Here is a 22,838-nt window from a genome sequence, read left to right on the forward strand (position 1 = left end):
CACATCCCCAAGCCCCTCTTGCTAATATTTTAGTATTAGAAGTCTGAAAACAAACCCTCTTAGAAACACTATGCTTGGTGTATTCTGTTGCCTTGTCTCATTTTAAATTGAGCATCAAGGGAACGCATTATCTTAGTTGTAGCTCTGCCAACATGTCTATCTGGAGTCCTGTTGCCATTTCTGTCTTCAGTGAAATTTTTGTCCCCAAGAAAGGATTACATTTTTTTTGTAACAGATTGAGTTGGTGTAGTGTATTCTTGGTTATCAAAAATATTCATGTAGCTTGGGGATTTTGAACTGGTGAATATTCATGATGTGGAAAAGCGTGATACTCACTATGATCTCAATCATACAAAATGAGATGGTGTGTATGTATGTGCATGGCCTGGAGGGACATGTCCAACTAAGCTGCTTATGACTGGGTGACTTTGTTCTTTGCCTGTGTTTTTATTTTTCTGGTAATGCATACATTAACTTTTAAAAAATAAAAGCTGTTTAAAAATAAAATATATAGGAAAAATGCATAGTCTATTTACATATGGTGTCATGATCTGCCTTTAAGAATGACACTCATGAGAGTTTATGTGATGGAGCTTATATTTAAAGTCCTCATGCACTTTTTGTGTTACAAATGTAAGAGTAGTTCTATGGCCAAATAGATTTTTGGGAAATTCTGTCCTAGTGACAGGGACCCAACTGCGAAACTACAAGAAGCAGGAAGGCCTCTGGAAGCTGCCAGAGCACGCGGGCACTCTGAGCCCCAGGGAAGACTGCATCAGCTGCTGGCTGCCATCCCCAATCCAGAGCAGCTCTGGAGACCTCTTTTCTGCGAGCGTTTGTGCTTTCTCAGATTGCCACCACCCAACATGGAGCTTTTCTCCTGGACTTTCATGCTGTGCCACCTCACAGACCACTGGCCTCCCTACGTCTATCCCATTTGTGTTTGGTTTGTGCTGATTCCTGATGCACTGGGTTAGGAGCTGGGTCAGTCATGTTTGAAGCAGCATGGCTGGTTCCTATAGAAGATTGGGGACATAAATCATTGTGGCTTTCCAGGAAGAACTACTGAGTCCCTTTTCCTAAGAGACACTCAGGACCATCCCTAGAAGAGGGCAGGACCCAGATCATTGTACTTGAACTGAGGTTGTGCTATCGGCATCTCTCATAGGCCTTTAGGCTCTTGAACATGCCAGCAGTGTCAACATTAAATATTGTCATGCTCAGGGAGGGTCAGGTGAGGCTCCTGGCAGCTCCCTGCCCCACCCTGAGCACCTTACCTAGGCCATTCTGCACTTCGCACTCTACAGCCTGCAGGCTCAGTTCTTTTTTTTATTTTATTTTATTTTATTTTTTTTTATTGGTTGTTCAAAACATTATAAAGCTCTTGACATATCATATTTCATACATTAGATTCAAGTTGGTTATGAACTCCCAATTTTACCCCAAATACAGATTGCAGAATCACATCGGTTACACATCCACATTTTTACATAATGCCCTATTAGTAACTGTTGTATTCTGCTACCTTTCCTATCCTCAACTATCCCCCCTCCCTCCCCTCCCATCTTCTCTCTCTACCCCATCTACTGTAATTCATTTCTCTCCTTGTTTATTTTCCCATTCCCCTCACAACCTCTTATATGTAATTTTGTATAACAATGAGGGTCTCCCTCCATTACCATGCAATTTCCCTTTTCTCTCCCTTTTCATCCCACCTCATGTATCTGTTTAATGTTAATCTTTTCTTCCTGCTCTTCCTCCCTGCTCTGTTCTTAGTTGCTCTCATTATATCAAAGAAGACATTTGGTATTTGTTTTTTAGGGATTGGCTAGCTTCACTAAGCATAATCTGCTCTAGTGCGATCCATTTCCCTGCAAATTCTATGATTTTGTCATTTTTTAGTGCTGCGTAATACTCCATGGTGTATAAATGCCACATTTTTTTTTTATCCATTCATCTATTGAAGGGCATCTGGGTTGGTTCCACAGTCTAGCAATTGTGAATCGTGCTGCTATGAACATCGATGTAGCAGTATCCCTGTAGTACGCTCTTTTAAGGTCTTCAGGGAATAGTCCGAGAAGGGCAATAGCTGGGTCAAATGGTGGTTCCATTCTCAGCTTTCCCAGGAATCTCCATACTGCTTTCCAGATTGGCCGCACCAGTTTGCAGTCCCACCAGCAATGTACAAGTGTACCCTTTCCCCCACATCCTCTCCAGCACTTGTTGTTGTTTGACTTCATAATGGCTGCCAATCTTACTGGAGTGAGATGGTATCTTAGGGTGGTTTTGATTTGCATTTCTCTGACTGCTAGAGATGGCGAGCATTTTTTCATGTACTTGTTGATTGATTGTATGTCCTCCTCTGAGAAGTGTCTGTTCAGGTCTTTGGCCCATTTGTTGATTGGGTTATTTGTTTTCTTATTGTTTAATTTTTTGAGTTCTTTGTATACTCTGGATATTAGGGCTCTGTCTGAAGTGTGAGGAGTAAAAATTTGTTCCCATGATGTAGGTTCCCTATTTACCTCTTTTATTGTTTCTCTTGCTGAGAGAAAACTTTTCAGTTTAAGTAAGTCCCATTTGTTGATTTTTGTTATCAACTTTTGTGCTATGGGGAAAAACACTCCATTCACAATATCCTCAAAAAAAATAAAATACTTGGGAATCAACCTAACAAAAGAAGTGAAAGATTTATATAATGAAAACTACAAAACCCTAAAAAGAGAAGTAGAAGAAGATCTTAGAAGATGGAAAAATATACCCTGTTCATGGATAGGCAGAACTAACATCATCAAAATGGCGATATTACCAAAAGTTCTCTATAGGTTTAATGCAATGCCAATCAAAATCCCAACGGCATTTCTTGTAGAAATGGATAAAGCAATCATGAAATTCATATGGAAAAATAAAAGACCCAGAATAGCAAAAGCAATTCTAAGCAGGAAGTGCGAATCAGGCGGTATAGCGATACCAGACTTAAAACTATATTACAGAGCAAGAGTAACAAAAACAGCATGGTACTGGTACCAAAACAGGAGGGTGGACCAATGGTACAGAATAGAGGACACAGAGACTAATCCACAAAGCTACAACTATCTTATGTTTGATAAAGGAGCTAAAAGCATGCAATGGAGGGAGGATAGCATCTTCAACAAATGGTGCTGGGAAAACTGGAAATCCATATGCAACAAAATGAAATTGAATCCCCTCCTCTCGCCATGCACAAAAGTTAACTCAAAGTGGATCAAGGAGCTAGATATCAAATCAGAGACTCTGCGTCTGATAGAAGAAAAAGTTGGCTCCGATCTACATATTGTAGGGTCGGGCTCCAAATTCCTTAATAGGACACCCATAGGCTCAGTTCTTAAATGGAGTGGTGAGATGGGGACTTGCACCCTTGGCCAGTGGGAGCATAAATCATTTTTTGCTCTTCAAAAGCAATTTGATATGAGAATTTTTGACCTAGTCATTTCTCATTTCACTTCTAAGAAACTACCTTAATGATAAGTGAAACAACCCTAAAGTTTTATTTATGATTTATACTAGCATTATTATATAGTAGTGAAAAATATTGAAACAAAGAAAGTTTACATCTGTGAGGAAATGGTAAAATATTATGATATATGGTAAACATAAACATTTCATATATGATAAAATAATATAATATCTAAAAGTATTTTGCACCATTGAAATGATAGTAATAAAACTTTACTAATACAGAACATCCTTATGTAACAATGTTAAGGAAGGAAAGTAGGGAATTACAATCAAACCGGCATAGTTTGATTGCAACCATGTAAAGTACACAGGAGGGAAACATGAAGTATGTTAACAGAGTTACCTTTGGGTGGTGGAGTTACAGGTAGTTTTTGTTCTCCCTTTTACTCCGGCTTCTCCTTTTTCATTTGCTGTACTTTCCAAATTTTCAACAATGAGCACATTTTGCTACTGCAATCCGGAAAAGTTTTTACAAAGAAAAGCATATAATCAGAAAAAGTAAGTAAAAAGTGGACTAAACAAGCAGAGAAGTTGAGAGATGCAATTAGTTATTGTCTCAGGGACCAATATGGCTCTTCACCTGCTAAAGAATAGAGATTCTAGGCTTCTGTTTTGAAGATGTTCAGATATATCATAGAAATCGAAATATCTCTGCAGTGGTTAAGAAGAATATGCTTGATTAATTCCCCTGGTTAAAAGGGGATTGTGGATCCCACATGGGGTGTGAAAATGGTGCACCTCCTGAGCTGAAAAAGTCACTGCTTTTATTCCTCTCTGTGTCACCTCCTCGCCAGTCACCCTCCTGGAAGATGACCCAGAGGGGGGTTGAAATAGCTTCTTGGAATCACTGCCTCAGTGGATTCCTTGGCTCGTCTTTGGCCTGGTGGAGGGACACAGGAAAGAGGGAGGCAAGAGTGTGGCCTGTGGCTGTTTCATCAAGATCTGATTGTGCCTCATTGTCCTCTCCAGCCCTGCCTTCCTCTCAGGCTGCAGGAGCAGGGCAGCCTGTCTATGTTTGCCTTCCCTCCAACCTTGCCTCTTACTCCCCCTACCAAACTGTCAGAGTGCGCTTTCCACGGGGCAGGACTGGTCCCCGCTCCCAGTCCACTAAATACCTTCAGTGGTGCTCCCTTGGCTTCTGGATAATACTTTGCGTCCCGGCGTGGTAGGTGCTGCTGCTCTTTCAGCCTCGTCTCTGACCGTTGCTTGCCTTGTGCTTCACATCCTGAATGCTTATGATCACCCTGCGGCGCCTCTTTGTCCCTTGCCTCTGTTTCTTTGTATATGCCATTTCCTCCCTCCAGAACTCCTCCCCTCAGTGTCACCTGAATACTTCTACCCATTCTCAAGGTCCTAGGCTGGCATGCTGAGACCTCGGGGATGCCTTCTTAATCCCTCATGTCCAAGGAAAGTGCCCTTTTCCTGCTCCCATAACACCCAGTGCTTACCTCTGTGTTCTTATCACTGGTGCTTACTTACCACCAGTATTTTCCCAGCAGCCCCTAGGATAATGTCTGGCATATATAAGGCACTCAGTAAATATTTGCTGAATGAGTGAGTCCAGATAATAGCAATCCAAAGTAGGAGGTCTGACCTCCTATTAAGTGCTATTAAATTGCTTAACTCTAACACTACCATTCTGGATGATCAGAGCAGGAAAGTTTCAAATTTTTGCAACAACATTCTTTTTTATAATGTTTTCAATGAGGTTGCTCATATCTCTAAAAGATCTGATGCAAAGTAGCAGGATTAGTTGGACTCGAAAGCCCTAAAATGCTCTTTCTTTGGCTTTGGGTGTGCAGGTTTTGGCTTAGAGATGAGTGATTTGTATTTTATCTAATTGGCTTTTAATTTGACTCTTTAATAGAAATTCTAAGAGTCCAGGTTGAGGCGCTTTGTGTCTAAGTTTCCTTTGGCGTGACTTGAGGTTCTCAGCACAAAAAATTATATCAGAGCCTATTAGTTTTTTTTTTTTAAAATCTTTTTAAACTTTAGATTCTTGAGCAACAGCTTCAGCAGATGAAAGCAACTTATCAGCTAAACCAAGAGAAGTTGGAGTACAACTTCCAAGTGCTGAAAAAGAGAGATGAGGAAAGTACAGTTATTAAATCCCAGCAAAAGAGGAAGATCAATCGGTAAGTTGGCACACAGAGCATCTTTCTTCTGGGTCCTTCCATGCTGAGATTAGGGATGGGTGTGAACTTTTGTCTCCTGAAGGGATAGAAACCTACTAAAAATGTAACTAACTTTTTCTAAATTTTATTTTGGAAAAGATTATACTCAAGTGGTTCTACTTTCTTCCCAAGCAGAGTATTTGTCTTGCTCTTCTCTCCCCTCTGAAGCACTTATTCATTTTTCTATTCCAGATTTTCTTTATGTGGTACACCACACAAATATTCTCATTCCTCCTGTGCCTTTACACAAGGGATGGCATTCTAAAAGCAAAACTCTGTATCTTGAAGGCCTTTCCCTTCATGTTCATAGAGAGCTTTCACGTGATTTCTGAAGCTGCTCAGGGCTCCACAGTGTAGATGAACTGTAATTTATTTAATCCACTCCACCGATAGATACAGTTTGCTTCTAATCTTTTGCTATTATAACTACAAGATGAATGTAAATGTCATTGCGTCAGCTGCTTTTGTACAGATACTGTGGTTCCCTTAAAGGTACTGATTGCTTGCAATTTCTCACTCATCCTCCCCATTCCCACCCTTCTTCTCTGTCTCCTTTTTTTTTTTAAAAAAAATGTATGTATACATATGTATATATATATGTATATATATGGTTGTAGATGGACACAATACCTTTATTTAATTTATTTATTTTGATATGGTGCTGAGGATGGAACCCAGTGTCTCACACTTGCAAAGCAAGGGCTCTGCCACTGAGCCACAACCCCAGCCCCTCTGTCTCCTTCTTTCCATCTCTCCTGCCTTTCTTCCTTTAGGAATTGTCTCCTAAGTTCCAGAGCATTGTACTGGGCTCTAAGGATCAGATAACATAATGCATTTTGTTTAAAGAAGGAAACAGTATTGAGGATTTACCCCAATGCCAGATGACTTAGTATTATTTAAAATTCTTCTAGTAAGTTGTTTTTACATTTTGGACGAATGTTGGGTACATAGAGAAACAACAGTGGACCTTTTAATAGTTACTTGTAACAGAAAATGATACTGAAAAAATGAGCTGGCATCTTAGTGTGGTTATCTGAGAGACAAGAGCAGTTAGGGAGCAATATTTGTGGAAAATCCCAGTCGACGCCCCGTCCTAGCTAGGGGAACAGGGAGAAGGAGCTGTCTGGGAAAGGTTCCCAAAGAGGTGAAATAGTGAAGCGGGCAGGACACGGGCAGGCAATAGAAGTTACGAGAAGCAGTGGATCAGGGTGCCGCTGGCCAGGTCCTAACCGCCTCTCGCTGGTCTGCGCCTTTGGACCCCTCCCCTCCCCTGGCAAGCTGCCCCCTGGCACTTTTCACTCCTTACTGTGAGTAATGCCTGTCTTTGACTGGCTGACAGCGTCCTGTTTTCAAACATATCCTTGACTCGAGAGAGGCACTTCATGTCGGATGGACGAATGAGTGAGTGAGTGAGTGAGTGGGTTGAGAACAGCATCAGCTCTGAGGAAGGAGGAGTCATCGTCACAGGCTTGTGGCACGCAGTGTTAGTGTTTTCTTGGTTTCAGAATTGAAACCAACCTGCAAATCATGACCTCGATGAGCTAGATGAGGTGAACGTGTGAGGGTGGGCCTGGGGGAGGACCCCCGAGGAGGGGTGTGTTGAGGAGGACTCATCCCCACTCGGGAGCAGGAGGCTGCCTCTTGGTGGGCCTGGGCTTCTCGACTGTTTTAAATTCCCATTGGCTCCTGTTGCCTTCTTCTCCTTGACCATAGCAGGAGCTGGGTTTGGAATCTGTGGGAGGCTTTTCTGCCCTTCCGCCATTCTGACCCTAGATTTACTGTGGAGCTGCATTTTGTGGATGAGAGGAACAACTTTAACCTTCTAGTAGCTGTGGATTAACTTTTGTTTCTCCAACCAGCCTGCAGGATGTACTCAACAACCTGAGATCAAAATATGCCAAGCAGGTAAAGCATTTCCAGGAGGAGAACCATTCTCTGACTTCAGAATACAAGCGTCTTGTGATACAGTTCAAGGAGCTACAGAGAGCCATGAGGTATTTTAGGGCCTTGGACCCTAAGGCATCTGTACTAGGATAGAGGTCGGGGCTGGGGGAAGAGGGAAAGTTGGTAGTGGCATGGTGACAGTGATTTCATTAGATTTGATATGACCAGCTTTTTTGGTGCTCAGGGCATTGAAGAATCTTGTGTGCTTTGTTCTTCTGGCCCTTTAATAATGTGTCACCTGCCTTTTCTTGTTTCTTGTTGGGATGGCTTCCATTTCACTGTAGGTGGGATTAGCTGCTTAGGGATTGGGGCAGGCCCAGGATTTACCATGGTTCTTGCTCATGTTCTTGCCCTTCTGCCAACTGAGGGACCCTGGCCAGGCTGTGAGGTCATCTGGCCATGCTTGGTGACTCTCCTTCACAGACAGTTTGCTATTATTGATGCTGAGAAGTTTCGAGAGATTTGGCTGATGAATGAAGAGGAGGCGAAGGGGCTAATAGGCAGAGCCTTTGATGTGGACAGGATCATCCATATGCAGCATCTGGGTCTCCCCTGGACAGCACCTGATTTCTGGTTCCTGAAGAATGTGGGGCCTATTTCCCAGCAGCCACAGAAGACCGCCAAACAAATAGTAGAAGAGGTGCTGAAGCAAGCAGGTGACTAGAGCAGAGCCAGCCACAGAGCCTTAGTGTGGAGGGGCCCTCTGAGGACACTGGTCAGTCCATCCATTTTATGGATAAGGAAACCGACCTCTCAGAGGTGTAGAGTATGATTGGTTGACACAGCTTTGAAGTCACCTCTCATTTCATTGAGTCTACACTGGTGGTAAGACCTAGAAAGTTTGATCAGATGCAGGTTCAATTTATTTTTGCCAAGTGTGCTCTTGTGTAACTCTATCAGAACCAACTAATGTGTTTGTCTCCTTGTGATGTCAGTGGCCACCGAGAATCTTTGTCTGAAAGCCATTAATGGCATTGGGATTGCAAAATAGTGATATTTTAAATTATATCATTATATCTTTATTTATTAGCTAGAACATTTCTGAAGAGAACCTTTCTCTCATCAGCTATTTGCTGAGATGCAGTTTGTGTAGGAAAAGCAGAATAGATGCCCATTTTTTTTTAGTACTGGGGATTGAACCCAGGGCCTCACATGCTAGGCAAGTGCTTTACCACTGGGCTATATCCCCAGCCCTGTGTTTTTCTTTATTTGCCTGTTTTTAGAATCATGGATTGGGTTTCTAGCACCTCCTAAATGTCAATGAGGATTTTATTTAAAGTATCATTATAAATGCATGGATTGAAACAGATTTGAGGTATCTGAATTTGCTATAATTAATATCCATACTGATGCTCAAATTGTACTACTGTGGGAATCTTTTCATGCTAGCATCTGGCTTCTTTTGACACAGCCCCAGTAGTAGTAGCTTCCTGGCTGTTCAGAATGACTAGATATTCCAGGAGCACTTTACTTTTCCTACCTCAAGTCTGGAATTGGCCATTTCTCCATGGTTGCCTGGTCCTTTCAAATAGGAAATGGTCTGAGGGTACATAGAATTCTTTTAAAAAAATTTTTTTTTAGTTATAAATGGACAAGAATGCCTGTATTTTATTTGTTTATTTTTATGAGGTGCTGAGGATCAAACCTAATGCCTTATGCATGCTAGGCAAGCACTCTACACCAAGCTACAGCCCCAGCCCCATAGGATTCTTTTTTAATGATCAAATAAATCAAATTCACCCTAATACTTCCCAATTAAGAAGATGCCAGGAGTTTTACATAACCTTATCAAAGTGTATTTTCTTTCTCCCAATTTGAAAAACTTGATACTGACTTCAAAATAATTTCTCATCTGCTTTCCCCATAACACCACAACTTTTTCAGAAGAAAACATTACCCTACAAAGAACAAATGGTTATTTTGTAAAAAATATATTTTAGTTGTTGGACCTGTATTTTACGTGGTGCTGAGAATTGAACCCAGTGCCTCACCCATACAAGGCAAGTGCTCTTCCACTGAGCCACAGCTCCATCCCCAACAATGGTTATTAAAAAGAGTTTAAACTTTAGCTCTTTTGGTTCTTGAAATATATTTCACTAGGGATGTATAGATAGATTATTGCATTTTAAAGTCACTTGTAATAGTTTCTGCTTGGTTTATTTCACCCACTGGATACATAGTTAGGTTTCTTGCTTTGCTTTACTTTATAAACAAATATAAATATATAAATATCTGTGCATATTTATTCATGGCAACTAATTTTTTTTAGGAAAGTGAAAGCTGTGCTTGTTTCTACTTTGCTCTTTTCACCTATTGTAGTAAAAGAAGTGTTTGCTGCTTCTTCCTCACATGGCTCTCGATTTGTGTCTGTGCCATGATTTATTCAAATAGCCCTTGGTTGATCATCATTGGGCTACTTTTGTTTGCTTTTGTGATTACAGACATTGCTACAACAAATAGATGAATCTTTTCATGTTTTTGCTAGTGGATTGCTGGGATGGCTCCCTAGAAGTAGGATTACTGAATCAAAGGGAAAATGCCTGTGTAATTTTTTTGAATATTGCTGCACAGAGGTGACACCATACATTTGCTTTTCCACCAGCAATTTGATATCTTGGGCTCTTCAAAGACATAGATATTATCTTCCCTTTTGAATGACCAGGAAAACCTTGGTAATAAAATGATTTTCATTCCCATTTTCTGATAAGGAATGTATAGTATAAAATATTTAAAAATTTAATTAAAATTTTGGCTCTTGCTCTCAGCTATGAGTTTCTTTCTTTCTCTCTCTCTCTCTCTCTCTCTCTTTCTTTCTCTCTCTCTCTCTCTCTCTCTCTCTCTCTCTCTCTTTCTCTCTCTCTCTCTCTCTCTTTCTTTCTTTCGAATTGAACCCAGGGGTGCTTAACCACTGAGGCACGTCCCCAGTCCTTTTTTGTATTTTATTTTGAGACAGGGTCTCACTGAGTTGCTTAGAGCCTCAATAAGTTGCTGAGAGGCTGACTTTGAACTCATGATCCTCCTGCCTCAGCTTCCTGAATCACTGGGATTACAGGCGTGCACCACCATGCCTGGCAGCCATCAGTTCTTGTTGGTAATATTTCCCCCCATCTTCTAGTTGGTTGCTTCTAATCTTTGCAGGTTTAGGAACCAAGTATCATGCTTTAGTTTGTTTCCAAAATGAGAATCAATAGGTTTGTCTCTCCTTCCCACTTCTTTGCTCAGGGCTGGACTTTGAACAGAAGGCTCTGGGTAGATGCAGTTTGGGGAAGTGAGATGGAGTTCTCCAGGTGGTCTCTGATTCAGTTCCCCAAGCCCTTGTCCCCAACATCATAGGCTTCCTTTAGGGGCTTTAAGAGCTATATTTAAGAGGTTCAGTTGTTTTTCAAAGGCCAAAAACTTATCTTACTTTTCCCCCCCATATCCTCTCTGTGACCCATCTGCAGGTGAGGATGGCTTAGAAGAGAATGCCTCAGAATCCTCTTACCTGGACCTGCCCAAGCAAGTTTCAGCAAAAACTACCAGAAAGATCCTGATGCTCCTATGTGATGAGTCGGTGAGGCCAGCCAGGACTGCTTCTGAGTCCTGCTGGGCTCTGTGCAGCCTGGGGTCAGGAGTGGCTGCCCTCCCCTGGCCATTCCCAGAGAGTGGGTCTCAAGAGTGAAGCTGGGGTCGGCGCTGGACTTGGGGGCCAGTTCACGAGAGAGCCTGTGCCTCTGAGCTGGCCCAGCAAGGTGTAGTCCAGGGGAGCTGGGAGCTCCTGATAACTGAAACCAGTGCTTGTCTCACCTCCATGAACCCACCTACCAGGTGCTGTGGCCACACTGGCTGTGGCCTTCATCTAGGGGCTCATTTTGAGGTTACTCTGGGTGATTGGAATCATCCTCTCCCTGATCCACTTCACAGGCTCTGAGTTCTGAATCCACCCTCCGCCATGCCTTCCTCTCCTCCATGCAGGGCCTATTGCTGGGTTGTGTAGCTCTTTGGGGAACATGGGTGAGGCGGGCCTCTGTGACTGGGTTGGGTTTGGACTGCCCAGTGGCTTGTGGGCAAGGTGAATGAGCACCTTTCTGAAGTGGGGGGCAGTCTACACCATGATGTTCCTGGCCTTGCTCCCTGGGAATGGCTCAGAGGCGTCCCTCGATGGCCTTCCTCTGGGGGCCTTGCTGCCCAGAGTCTCAGCCCAGGGGCTTCCGCCTGTGGAGTTGTCCTTCAAGAGTTACACAGAAGGTGGCTGCAGACCCTGAGCCCCTTTTCCAACTGGTGATGCCTTCCTCCTCCTCCTCAGGGTTTCCTCATAGAGAGCAAGCTGTTGAGCCTTCTCCTTCCCCTGGAGAAGAACGAATGCTATCTGCTGAAGTTGGACGCCATCTTCTCAGTGAGTCCCACTGGGCTGTGAGGACGTGGGGTGCCAGCGGGTAAAGCCTGCCTCATTCTAGTAGAGCCCCTCTGACTTTCTGGTTTGCCTCAGCCCTGAGACTAAGTGCAGGTCTCGTGGGGGCTTCTCTGGGCTCACTGTCACAGCCTTCCCTTCACTTACCCTCTGCACAGCAAACGGGCCTCGGCCCCATTTAGATGTCTCCCTTCCCTGACCTCCTGCTGGCTTCACTCTGTGGCCAGGCTCTCAGGTTGTAGGTTCTTCCCTTCAACCCAACTCAGGTGTGTGTTGGTGCCCCCTTAGCTCTCTCCTACCTACCAGACGTGCAGCTTCCCTCTGAGCTTCGTTTCTCTATTCTGATGTCCCCCAGTTCATGTAGCTTCTCAGTGTTGGATCAATGTCCTCTACTCTGGGCCACAACAGGCTCCAGGCATGCTCAGTGGAGTGGCCGCGTCTTCTCCTCTGAGGAGCTGAGATCAGCATCCCAAGCCTGGGATCTCTTTGATGGTGTCTGAACAGTGACCTATCCCCTCCCCCAGGCTCTTGGAATCGAGAGCGAGGATGACTTGTATAAACTGGTGAAGTTCTTCCTTGAATACCGAACCCATCATTTATCTTCCAGCCAGGTAAGGTGAGGTACCACTGAAAAGGGCATCTCAGTTCTCCTGGAAGCCCCCAGAGGGCATTGCTGCCTTCAAGTAACACTTCTGGGCAATCTTGGGAGTTTACGCCAGGAATAGCTAACAGCATTTTCCTTATTATTATTTTCTATATTTGCAAAGGGAAGAGTGACGAGGGGAGAGATGCTCTTGTCATATTGAGATCCAAGGGATCTTTCCCTGGGCCTTCCCTCAAAGCTTGGCCTCAGCCACTATAAGATCTGGGCCACCACAGTCCATCATTTTTGACCATTAACACTTTCCTGAAAAGCAAGGATTGTTTGTAATGCTATACATACCTTTGTTGTAACTGATTTCAGTGAGAGAACCAAATACCAACTCTTCTGAAGAGGTCATCATGTTAAAAAGATACAAGATTTTAATTCAAAAATTAAAAATTGGAATTAAGGGCTGAAAATGTAGCTTAGTGGTAGAGTACTTGCCTAGCAGGTATGAGGCCCTGGGTTTGATCCCCGGTACCACAAAAAAGAAAAACAAAACAAAAAAAGAATTAAAAAATGTGAGTGTGAGTGTCCTGACAGGTCTCCAAAAAGAGTTGGTGAAGTGGACAAAAAATCTGAACATTTGACAACAGTGATGACTGGTGTGTTGGAAATGGGCACATTCTAAGTTGCTGGTAGGAGTGCACATTGTCACCTCCAAGTGAGATTTGACAGTATTAATTACAAAACTCTATACACTTTTCAATTATTCTTCTAAAATTTTATTCTATAGATATGTCTCAATACAGTTGAAATGATGTGTTTATTGTGGCTTATTTATTTCAATGAATTGTCTGAAGTAACAGAAGATTGGAAACAACCTTCATGTCTGTCATCGAGGAATTTATTTGATAATATATAGAACACCTACCTAGTGGGATACTGTACAACTTTAAAAAAACCAAATGGAAACAAAGAACAGGAAATTATTTATATATTTATACAAAAAGTCTGTAAGCCAAAAGAACAAATGAGAGAGAGAGAGTGAGAGAGCAATTTATAAAACAACATGTATAGAGTAGTATCATTTACATAAAAATAGGAAGGAAAAGTATTTTATGTGTTTACATATCTACTTGCTTATATAGACATACTGTTTCTTCATAACATTAATTTGCCTATAAGATATAAACTGAATAACCTGGGAGACAGAAGAACTCTTAAATTTAAAAAATTGACTGTGTATTATGATTCAAAATGACAATTATGACATGTCCACTTTATGGATATCAAGTCAATGAACACCTGTGGACCCAGATTTAGAAGCAGAACCTTGTCATTGTTTTGAAGCCCTCCCCTGCCCCACGTGCCTCTTCCTGTCCATCCCCCATCTCTTCCTGTCTTTCTCCTATTTCTGTCCTTGTGCGATTGTCTCTGTGACTTTTTATAAACTCTGTTTTCTTCTCGTCCTGTCTCTCTTCACACACTGGTGCGTGTGTGTCCCCGACCCACTCTCTCCTGTGCGCCCTTCTCCAGATCGGCTCCTGGACTCAAGCAAACTTGGAGCAATCAAGCTTCATGTCAGCTCTGGAGAGAATGAGCTTGATATCAGCGACAGGGCTCGAGAAGAATATGATGCGGGAGCCGGAGCAGGAGTCAGAGCAGGAGACGGAGGAGGCAGAGTCCTTGGAGGGGGAAGAGGAGGAGAGCTTTGTGGGCAGACAGCTGGAAGACAAGGAGGCCCCGCCTTCTCCCAAGCTTATCCACCCCAATGAGGTTCTCAAGGTTCTGGAGGCCTTTGTCCTGGGTCTGAAGAAACCCAGGTGTGCGGGGCACCAGAGGGCTTGCCTGAGACCTGGGAGGCGTGGGTGCTGGGAGCCAAGCAGAGGCTAGTGAGTGAAGAGGCTGCTGGGCAGAGAGGAAAGAAGTGGGGTGCAGGGCTGACTGATGCTTTCCCCATTCGTCACTGGGTCACCAAACATTTATTGAGGTCTGCCATGCTTCAGCAAAACGAGGGTAACTCCTTGTGGTCAGAATGACATCAAAGCCTATGTGAGGTGTGGCATTGTTCAGAGGGGGAGATGGCCATCCCCATTTGGCATATCAGAGAGAATTTGGGGTGGAGATGGCACTGGAACTGGGTGGGCAAAGTAGGGGTAAGGGCTTTTCAGGACATCATAGCGCAGGGGAGGCCTGATACATTCAGGAGTCATGATGGCAGGGATGGCAAGAGTGCCCTGTGTCTGGGAGTGGGACCAGTGAGTGGGGAGCTAGGTCAGCTCTTGGAGAGCCTTGCCTGTGTGCCCACGATCTTTGCCTTTGCCCTGGTGACTGGAGCTGGGAGAGGATATGAAGCAGTTGGGGAGCCATGATTTGACTTGCACTTTAGAAAGATCCTTTTGATAGCAGACGGAGGTGATGCTGGAAACAGGGAGAAATGGAGAGGCTTGTCTGGGTGAGAGGGAATGCTGTTCTGGGTTAAAGACATCATAGAGGGCATGGAAGAAAGTGCCAGAGTTTAAGAGCTGATGTCAGGATGCATTCACGGAAAAAGGGGGAGGCATAGTAATAAGCTGTAAAGTAGTGAGGTGAACAAAAAATTGGGAGAAAGAGACATGGCTTTCCCCTCACTGTATCAACACAGACTTTTACCTTCACGGAGGGAACAATAGCCCCAGTCAGGAACATGGAAGCAGGTGTACTTTCTGAGAATCTGCCATAATCTAAGAGACTTGGACAGCTTGGAGGGAAGGTGGCAGGTGGAAAGGCAGGATGTCTGTGACTGACTTCAGGCACTGAGATTAGCACTGCTTGGGGGCCTTGGGTGTCAGGTGGAGATCATGGCATTAGTGCTCTTGACCTGCAGGAACATCCGGGCAACAATGAGAATGGCAAATTCTTCACGAGATAACTCAAAGGACTCTGATTATTGGAAGGCCCTGACTACAGTTATCCCTCCCTCCAAGCAGAACCTCTGGGATGCTCTCTACACAGCCTTGGAGAAGTACCAGTAAGTGTGTGTCATGAGTCAGGAGGAGGAGGGAGCAGGGCAGGTCTGTAGGGGCAGACCCTGCTCTGAACAGCCACACTCCAGGTCACACTCAGTCTTGAGGAGAAAAGCTGGGTGTGGTGGAGGGGGTAGGGGGAGCTTTGGTTGGTCCGGCCCTGTTCTGTCACTAGCCTGTGGTCCTCCTCTGTGTCTAGCCAGAACAAACATAGAGGTCCTGGTCCTCACTTGGCAGAGGATGGAGGATTCAGTGGGTCTCTAACCTGTTTTCCTACCCAAAGCCTCGTCCTGACCCAGAGAGCCAAGTTGCTGATAGAAAACAATTCTCTGGAGCAGCAGAACTCGGAGCTGCAGATGCTGCTGCAGCAGTATCTCCACTCCAAGGTGGGTGGGCAGCAGGGCGGGCCATAGCTGGGAGCAAGGAGGGGCCCCTCCCCAGGGGCCAGGTGGTTTAGATGGGATGCAAAGCAACAGTAGCACCTCAGGTGGAGACAATGACAGGGCAGTGGGTATTGGCAACCAGGTTGTGACCACGTCTCTTTGATGCTTGTGGTTTTGGCACCAGCCGGTTGGGACTGTTTTTCAAGTAGTGCCAGAGCCAGCTTCCCAGCTTACACAGGCCCCAGTTTTTCTCCACTCTAACAACCTGTGTGAGGTAGAACTGTCCTCCCACTTCACAAAAGACAGCAAAACCTGGAGGCTTAGGGAGACCCCCAGAGGCCAGGGCCAGATCAGCTTCCTTGGCCTGTGATTTGACTCAGGGTGCCCTCATGGGGAGAGGTGTCTGTGCTGGGCACCTGGGCTCTGCCCAGCTTTGTGCCTCCTCCTGCAGGAATCGTGGTGTCTCCCTTGGCCCGGCCGAGGAGATCGGAATCGTACTGCTGTAACAGTCATGTGCTTCCTCTCCTGTCCTTAGCACAGTGCTGTCCTGTGGCCCGGAGGGTCATTAGTCATCAGCTACACACATGTGAGGCAGCTGAGGCTAGCCCCGAGTCCGAGCATGGGACGCATGTCCCCAGCCTAGTTCAGGTCCTAGGCTACACCTGAAAGGCAGATAGTGTGAGCCTTGGCATCATGATGGCCTCTTGGCCTGTGACAGGACTCAGACATTTGGGGACCATATGGCCCTTGCTTCCATGGATGCTGTATACAAGAGCATTGGGGGAGGGGAGGGGGTGCACTGGCCAGTGAAGAGGGGAGGGGGGTTTAATGGCGAGGTGGGGGCAGGGGGAACACTAGGAGAGGTTGCTGGCCAGAGCCCAGGGGAACAGGAAGCCCGGCAGCCTTGTGCTCTGTGTGTGCGTTAGCTTTGAGAGGAACTCTTGCAGGGGTCTGGGGACTCAGGGAGAGCTAGCAGGCGCACTGGAACCCCAGGGGACAAGAAGAAGGAGGGCCTGGGGGAAGGAATGACCTTCACTTTCTTTTCCAGATAAACTCCGAACTGCAGATTCCTCCGACTCATGTGTTCCGGGTACCCACAAAATAGAGGTGGACCTCAAAGGGCTGATGTGCCCTAGCTGGCACTGGGGCTGGTGCCAGAGCTGGCACTTGTCATCTAGTGATCTGAGCCCACTCTAGATTTTCCAGAGCTGTCTTATAGGCTGTCAAAATAAGTCAACAAGCGAGTCACCTGTTTCCTATAGTTCTGATTAAAGTTTTTTGAAAACTGTGGCTGAATCTCTGTAAAGAGGCCAGATCTGATTGTGTGTGTGTGTGTCATGAGGGAACTTTGTTCCTGGGCTCAGGTCCTGGTGTGTGACCAGACTGAGGCCAGTGGCCTGGGACACCTTCTTGCTTCTGGGGACAGTTGGTTTCTTTTCTTTTTCTTTTTCCAGTTTGAAACCATATTTTATTTTTAACATAGCTAGAAATATCCAATAACTATATATTTTTAAGCAGAAAACTTTCTTTTCCTTCTTATAGCATCATTAGCAGAAAAAAAAAGAATATTTCTGGTTTAGAAGTGATACTGAGTCTTTAAGAAAATGAAGACTGTTGTATTTATGGAACTTAAAAAGTCAAAAGCACAGGACACATTTTCAGAAGAGTAATTTACTTTTACCCATTTATATTCGTAATATTCGAGTATAGTTAGGTCATGTATAATTAAGTCAATCAAATCAGGAATCCAGGAAGAAACTGTTCTTCTTGAATTAGCACAGCACACATGAGATTTTGAGAACATACATGAACAAAAAAAAGAACACTGGCAAGCCCAAATCCAGGGATAAATGGTGTTTTTCAAGGATTTTAAAAGCATGCTCCATTAGCATTTCCTCATTTTTGTAACAGATGCATTTCTGTCTACTCATGTACAGCAGAAGGTTAGAACCTGAATAAATATATTAGAAATGTGCTACTTTATAAATGTACTCCAAGGAATTTATCATTTCCTTTATCTTTGCAGGGACAAAAGGGAAAGAAAGAGGTGGGAGAGTTATGGTTGCAGTATTTAAGGAAGAGCGGGGGCAGCTGGTTTCTATGGGTGGAGGCTGGAGCTCTTATAGGGTCATGAGCCTTCAGATTGTCTCCAGGCCTGAGGGACATTTTCTGTGCTCTTGGGGCCCTCTGTGCATCCTGGTGTGCCTTCTGGGCTGGGGGAGGCTCCTCCTGTGAGCTGCCTGAGCAGGCAGCCCTGTTCCTGAGGCTCATCTTGATCCCTGGGCCACGAGAGGCCACCACAAGGGAAGAGTTGACCAACCCAGCTTGTCTGCTGACCTGTGCCCCACGGAGGTGGCTTTCCCCTCACTGTATCAACACAGACTTGTCAGCTCAGTGTTCGATTTATTAAGAGAAAAAATCACACTCAGGAAAGGACAAACAGCCAAGAGAAACCCAGTCGCAGGCAGGGGCAGCACTTTAAGCACAAACTCCTGGCGGCAGCTGCTGGGTAGGCAGGACTGCCTCAAGGGTGGGGCCGTGGTGACATGGGCTCAGCGCAGTGCTCCTGTCTGGGCTTGCGAGCACCGCCTGGGCAGAGGGGCCTGGGTTGGGCACCTGTAGACAGGCGGCTGCCTGGGAAGGGGCAGGAGCCAAGCGGAGCGTGGGCAGACACAGCGGCTGCCCTGGGGCTTTTGGGCAGGACTGGTGGCATCGGCTGCGCTCACAGGACAGGGTGGAGGTGCCCTCTTGCTCCCTGGGACTGGGCTGTGTTCCTTAGTTAAGCTCATTAAAGTTTTAATCCTGGGCTCAGAAACCCCAGGGGAGGGTTTGGAGCAGGGCTTGAAGGAGGGTGGGACCCCAGCAGTGGGGCAAGAGGGACCTGCTCCAGGTCCCCACCTCTTCCCGCGCTCCCCGGCCCCCAGGCAGGATCTGAGGCACAGGGCTGGGCACGCAGCAGTCTGGGCAGTGCGGATGGCAGCCTGGCAGGCAGGAGGCAGGGCCCGGCCCAAGGCTTGGAGGGTGGACGTGGGGCTCCTCAGGCTCCCCAGGGAGGGCAGGAGAGAGTCCAGGCTGCAGGAAGGGAACAGCAGCAGGGGCTGGAGAGGTGCCGGAGGGAAGTGGCAGAGCCTCACGCCCCTAAGAGCTTCTTGACCATGTAGCCGGGGAGGCTGTAGAGGAAGAGGGCCAGCAGTAGCAGCCCCAGCAGCGCCAGCACGATCTTGATGATGAGCCACTTGTACCGGGTGCAGATGAGGTACTTGATGGACTTGAGCGGGTTGAGGAACCAGACGAAGGCCGTGTCGGGCCGGCTGGGGGAGAGCGGGAGGGGCTGGTCAGGCAGTGGCACAGGCAGCCCCCACAAGGCACCCATCCTCTCCCCTTCCAGACCCAGAGGCCCTGAAGCAGACCGAGCCCCGCAGACTCAGCCACGGGTGCTGGAGCCCGGGGGTGGCCTACGTCAAAGCACCAGCTTTGCTGCTTGCAGAGCCTCGTGCTCCTCCCAAAGCCCCTAGATGGAGCTCCTGGGCATGGGGCAGCCACCTGGCCTCGGCCTTGACACTTGAAGCAAGGGCAGTGGCCTTGGAACTGTGGACCTGTACTCAGCCGCTCATCATATAGGGTTGTGTTGTCCCCTGTTCTCAGGGGACCAGTGTGGCACTACCTCTTCCTTCATAATGAGTACAAACTTCTGTCCCACCAGGCCTGGCCAAGCAGGGCACACTGCCCTCGCCGACCTGCTCCACCTTCTTTGCTCTGCCTTCTGCGGAAATGAAATGCTCTAGCTAAGAGGCTCGCTGAGTTTTACCACTAAGGTTTGTTACAAAAACAGCAGTTTTCATAAGAGATCCAGATATAAAGTGAAAGTACTGAATATGCTTTGTCAAGCTACCCAGCACCTCCCAGAGTACATGGGCTATGCTCCAGAGTGAGCTCAGTACACATGGGACAACGAAGCAGGGACTTTGGGCACAGGGCGTCTAGTTTGGACTCCAGCTATGGCTGGCACCTGTTGGAGCCTCCATTCCTATGGATGGTAGTCATAGCTGATTCCTGGGGCTGTGAAATGGTGAAGCAGAGTGCCTGTGAAGCTCTCAGCCCGTGAGGTGGTGCTCAGTGTTGGCTGTTGAGGGTCTGAATCTGGATGGGACTGAGATTCCACAGGGCAGACTCAGCACCGCACAGGGACGTCTTGATGGGGGAAGTCATTTCAGGTTCTTGCTGGGGAATCCTAGCTCAACCTTTCCCCTTTCCTTGTCACTATCAATTTTTTATGTCAATAAATTGGAGTACAGTCTGCAAGGAATGTAGCTGGGACGGGAGGTGCTGTAGTTTGAAAAACGCTGGATTGGCAGTTTGGACACCTTGGCTGGAGTCCCACTCAGCTCTGCCCTAATTTACTGGGTTGGGTTACTTCACCTCTCTGATTTAACACATAAAAATGTGAAGTAGCCACTTCTAATTCTGAGAATATTATTCTGTTTTGAAAGTTTGAATGTTTGTGAGGGCTTGTGTATGAGCATTTGTGTTTATGGTTTAAGAGAGTGTGTGTGTGTGTGTGTGTGTGTGTGTCCATGTGACTGCAGCCCTTGGTCCAGAGGCAGAGGGGAGAAGTACCAGACCCGGGAGGCTGTGGGGCTCAGGCCCCAAGGATCTTCTTGGCCAGGTAGCCAGGCCCAGAGTAGAGAAACAGGGCCAGCAGGAGGAGCAGCAGCAGGAGCAGCAGCAGTTTGAGGAGCAGCCAGCGGTAGGTGTGCCACAGGAAGTAGCGGGCAGACTTGAGAGGGTTCAAGAACCAGATGAAGCTTGTATCGGGCCGGCTGTTGCATCAGGAAGAAAGGACGGGGGAGCTGGGGCTGGGTTGGTGAAGGGCCCCTGCTGAGGGGAAGTCCACCTGGGCAGAGTATATGAGCTCTGGGTCCTCAAGGCCAGCTGAGGCCCAGCACCACCACTGGTCTGCTTGCTGGCAAATTCTGGGAAGAACCTCTACCTCTGTGGCTGGGGAGAGGAGCTGCTTCCTTGAACCCATCCTTTGGCTCAGAGGAAGGTGGTGGGGTTCAGGAGTGGAGGAGGGGGCTCCCCCACAATGTGGCTGTGACCCAGGAAGGAACACAGGTTGCCTGAGGAGCGGGGGCAAGAAATCCAGAAGGTTCTGGTCCCTCCTTCCTGTTCTGCCCCTAAGACCAGCACGGCTGGGGGTCCGGGCAGGCAGGGCACTCACTTGGGTTTCTCTAGGGGGTCAGGTTCGTTGCGGGCCAGGCCCACTGGATTCTTCTCAGCCTCCTCTGCTGTCAGCAAATGCAGCTCCGCCTCCACTTTGCCCTGAAGAGAAGAACAGAAAGGTCCCAGGGCTGGCCACTCCACCCTGGCCCAGCCTGGCCCACTCCCCAGCAGGAGGCGGTGCCCACCGTGAGCTCGAACTCGTCATTCTCATTGCGGGCCAGGAGTGGCCACCAGCCTTTGACCCGCTTCTGCTTGAAGATGGAAACCAGGGGCACGTCCACCTCCCCGGTGGCCATCTCCATGGTGCACTGCTTGGCTGTCTTTGCGCCCCGCGGGAACCGGTTCAGGTCTAGCTCGATGGCCCCTGTGGCAATCTTAGAGTCAGCTCTGGGCAAGCGTGACAGGGGCAGGGGATTTGTCCCCACATTTTGCTCAGGCCCTCCTTCAGCCTGGTGGGCATCTCCTGGTGTCTGCCACCCACTACCCCCTGGGCCTCCCCTCTGTCACAGTCCTTGTAAAGTCTCCCGACCCCCTTAGGGATCCTTGCTGATCCCTCCATCAGCATTTACTGCCCACTGTTTGATGTGTCCAAAGCACTTTGCCTGCCTTGGTAATGACCCTGGGGACATCTGTCCCATGTGTGGTTAGGTGGATTCTTGGGGGACAGGAACCCCGTCTGATCTCTCTGCTCTCATGGGCCACACAAGGGCAGCCGGGCTTACCTATCCCAACCTCTCCCACCCCTGCCTCTCTGCTCTGGGTGCTAGGCCCCGCCCTGCTCTGCACCCAGGAAGTCGTCTGCTGAGAAGTGGTCAGCGTCCCAGATCTGCAGGGTGAGCCGCGCGGGGATCTTGTACTCAGTCTCATCCCAGGAGAACATGGACTCCTTCTTGGAGATGACGATTTTCTCCTCAGCTGCCAGGTAGTCGAAGGGGAACAGGTAGCGCCAGTTGAAGTTGCCCTCACCAGTGAGGGAGTGATAGTGGACGTCCGTGTCCTGCTTGTCCTCCTGCTGGCCCTTGAGCCACCTGCCAGGAGCCACGTGCTCCAGATCTGCGGCCATACCCTGGGGGGCCTCACCCCCCCCACAGCCCCCTTTTCTTCTCTCTGGAAGGTAGGCTTGCCCAGCTCAGCCCCCTGGCACAGGGTTCTCTCTCACCCACCCCCGGACAAAAATGTCACTGGACTTCTCGCCAGTGAAGAAGTCATCGTCCTCCAGAACCACCTCGTCCGTGTTCCACACGATGACCCGCAGCTCGTACCTACACAGGGAGGAGGGCCGATCAGCAGCCTGGGTGGGGGTTATGAGGGCGGGGTGCGTGCTGGAGACGAGACAGTGAGAGAAACCCTGGGGACTTGGGCTGGCATGTGGACAGGAGAGCAAACAGAGGCCAGAGGGAGGCCTCTGTCTTGTGGGGCCCAGGTGAGCTGGACATCAGCCAGGCACATGCTCATCTGCCTCGGGGGAGGTCCAGTCAGGCTGGAACACACTCCTTCCTGGACAGGGTGGCTAAGGACAGAGAGGGGCAAAGAGGAGAGTGGGGGCGCTGAAGTGAGGCTGGAGAGTCAGGAGCAACCTCTATGTGACTCCAGAGATCAGAGCTTCTTCAGTTTTAAGAGAAGTTTAAGCCCAAAAGC

General features: G+C 47.3%; 2 protein-coding genes across 9 annotated transcripts in view; one reads left to right on the forward strand and one right to left on the reverse strand.

Annotated features, from left to right (window-relative positions):
• The window catches only part of Drc1 (dynein regulatory complex subunit 1), a 41,665-nt gene extending 24,398 nt beyond the window's left edge, over positions 1-17,267 (forward strand). For 2 of the 3 annotated variants that reach the window (XM_046441421.2, XM_046441424.2), the window contains 10 exons: positions 5,491-5,630; positions 7,529-7,663; positions 8,037-8,269; positions 11,057-11,166; positions 11,899-11,988; positions 12,528-12,614; positions 14,126-14,412; positions 15,456-15,599; positions 15,878-15,980; positions 17,026-17,267. In XM_046441421.2, the coding sequence (XP_046297377.1) occupies positions 5,491-5,630; positions 7,529-7,663; positions 8,037-8,269; positions 11,057-11,166; positions 11,899-11,988; positions 12,528-12,614; positions 14,126-14,412; positions 15,456-15,599; positions 15,878-15,980; positions 17,026-17,082 (1,386 nt within the window). In that variant the 3' untranslated portion in view covers positions 17,083-17,267. The remainder of the gene's footprint in view (positions 1-5,490; positions 5,631-7,528; positions 7,664-8,036; positions 8,270-11,056; positions 11,167-11,898; positions 11,989-12,527; positions 12,615-14,125; positions 14,413-15,455; positions 15,600-15,877; positions 15,981-17,025) is intronic. The other variant, XM_046441422.2, reaches the window with a different exon arrangement.
• A 349-nt stretch (positions 17,268-17,616) lies between these two features.
• The window catches only part of Otof (otoferlin), a 197,738-nt gene continuing 192,516 nt past the window's right edge, over positions 17,617-22,838 (reverse strand). For 4 of the 6 annotated variants that reach the window (XM_058578424.1, XM_058578425.1, XM_058578423.1 and 1 more), the window contains 5 exons: positions 22,364-22,462; positions 21,987-22,228; positions 21,386-21,564; positions 21,199-21,299; positions 17,617-19,288 (listed from right to left, as the gene is read on the reverse strand). In XM_058578424.1, the coding sequence (XP_058434407.1) occupies positions 19,108-19,288; positions 21,199-21,299; positions 21,386-21,564; positions 21,987-22,228; positions 22,364-22,462 (802 nt within the window). In that variant the 3' untranslated portion in view covers positions 17,617-19,107. Of the gene's footprint in view, positions 19,289-20,583; positions 20,798-21,198; positions 21,300-21,385; positions 21,565-21,986; positions 22,229-22,363; positions 22,463-22,838 lie in introns of those variants that run through there. The other 2 variants (XM_058578427.1, XM_058578426.1) reach the window with 1 other exon arrangement.

Source organism: Marmota monax, unplaced genomic scaffold (genome assembly GCF_021218885.2).
Source record: "Marmota monax isolate L192 unplaced genomic scaffold, Marmota_monax_Labrador192_F-V1.1 WCK01_AAM20220418_F8-fsc00010, whole genome shotgun sequence".
NCBI classification, from domain to species: domain Eukaryota; kingdom Metazoa; phylum Chordata; class Mammalia; order Rodentia; family Sciuridae; genus Marmota; species Marmota monax.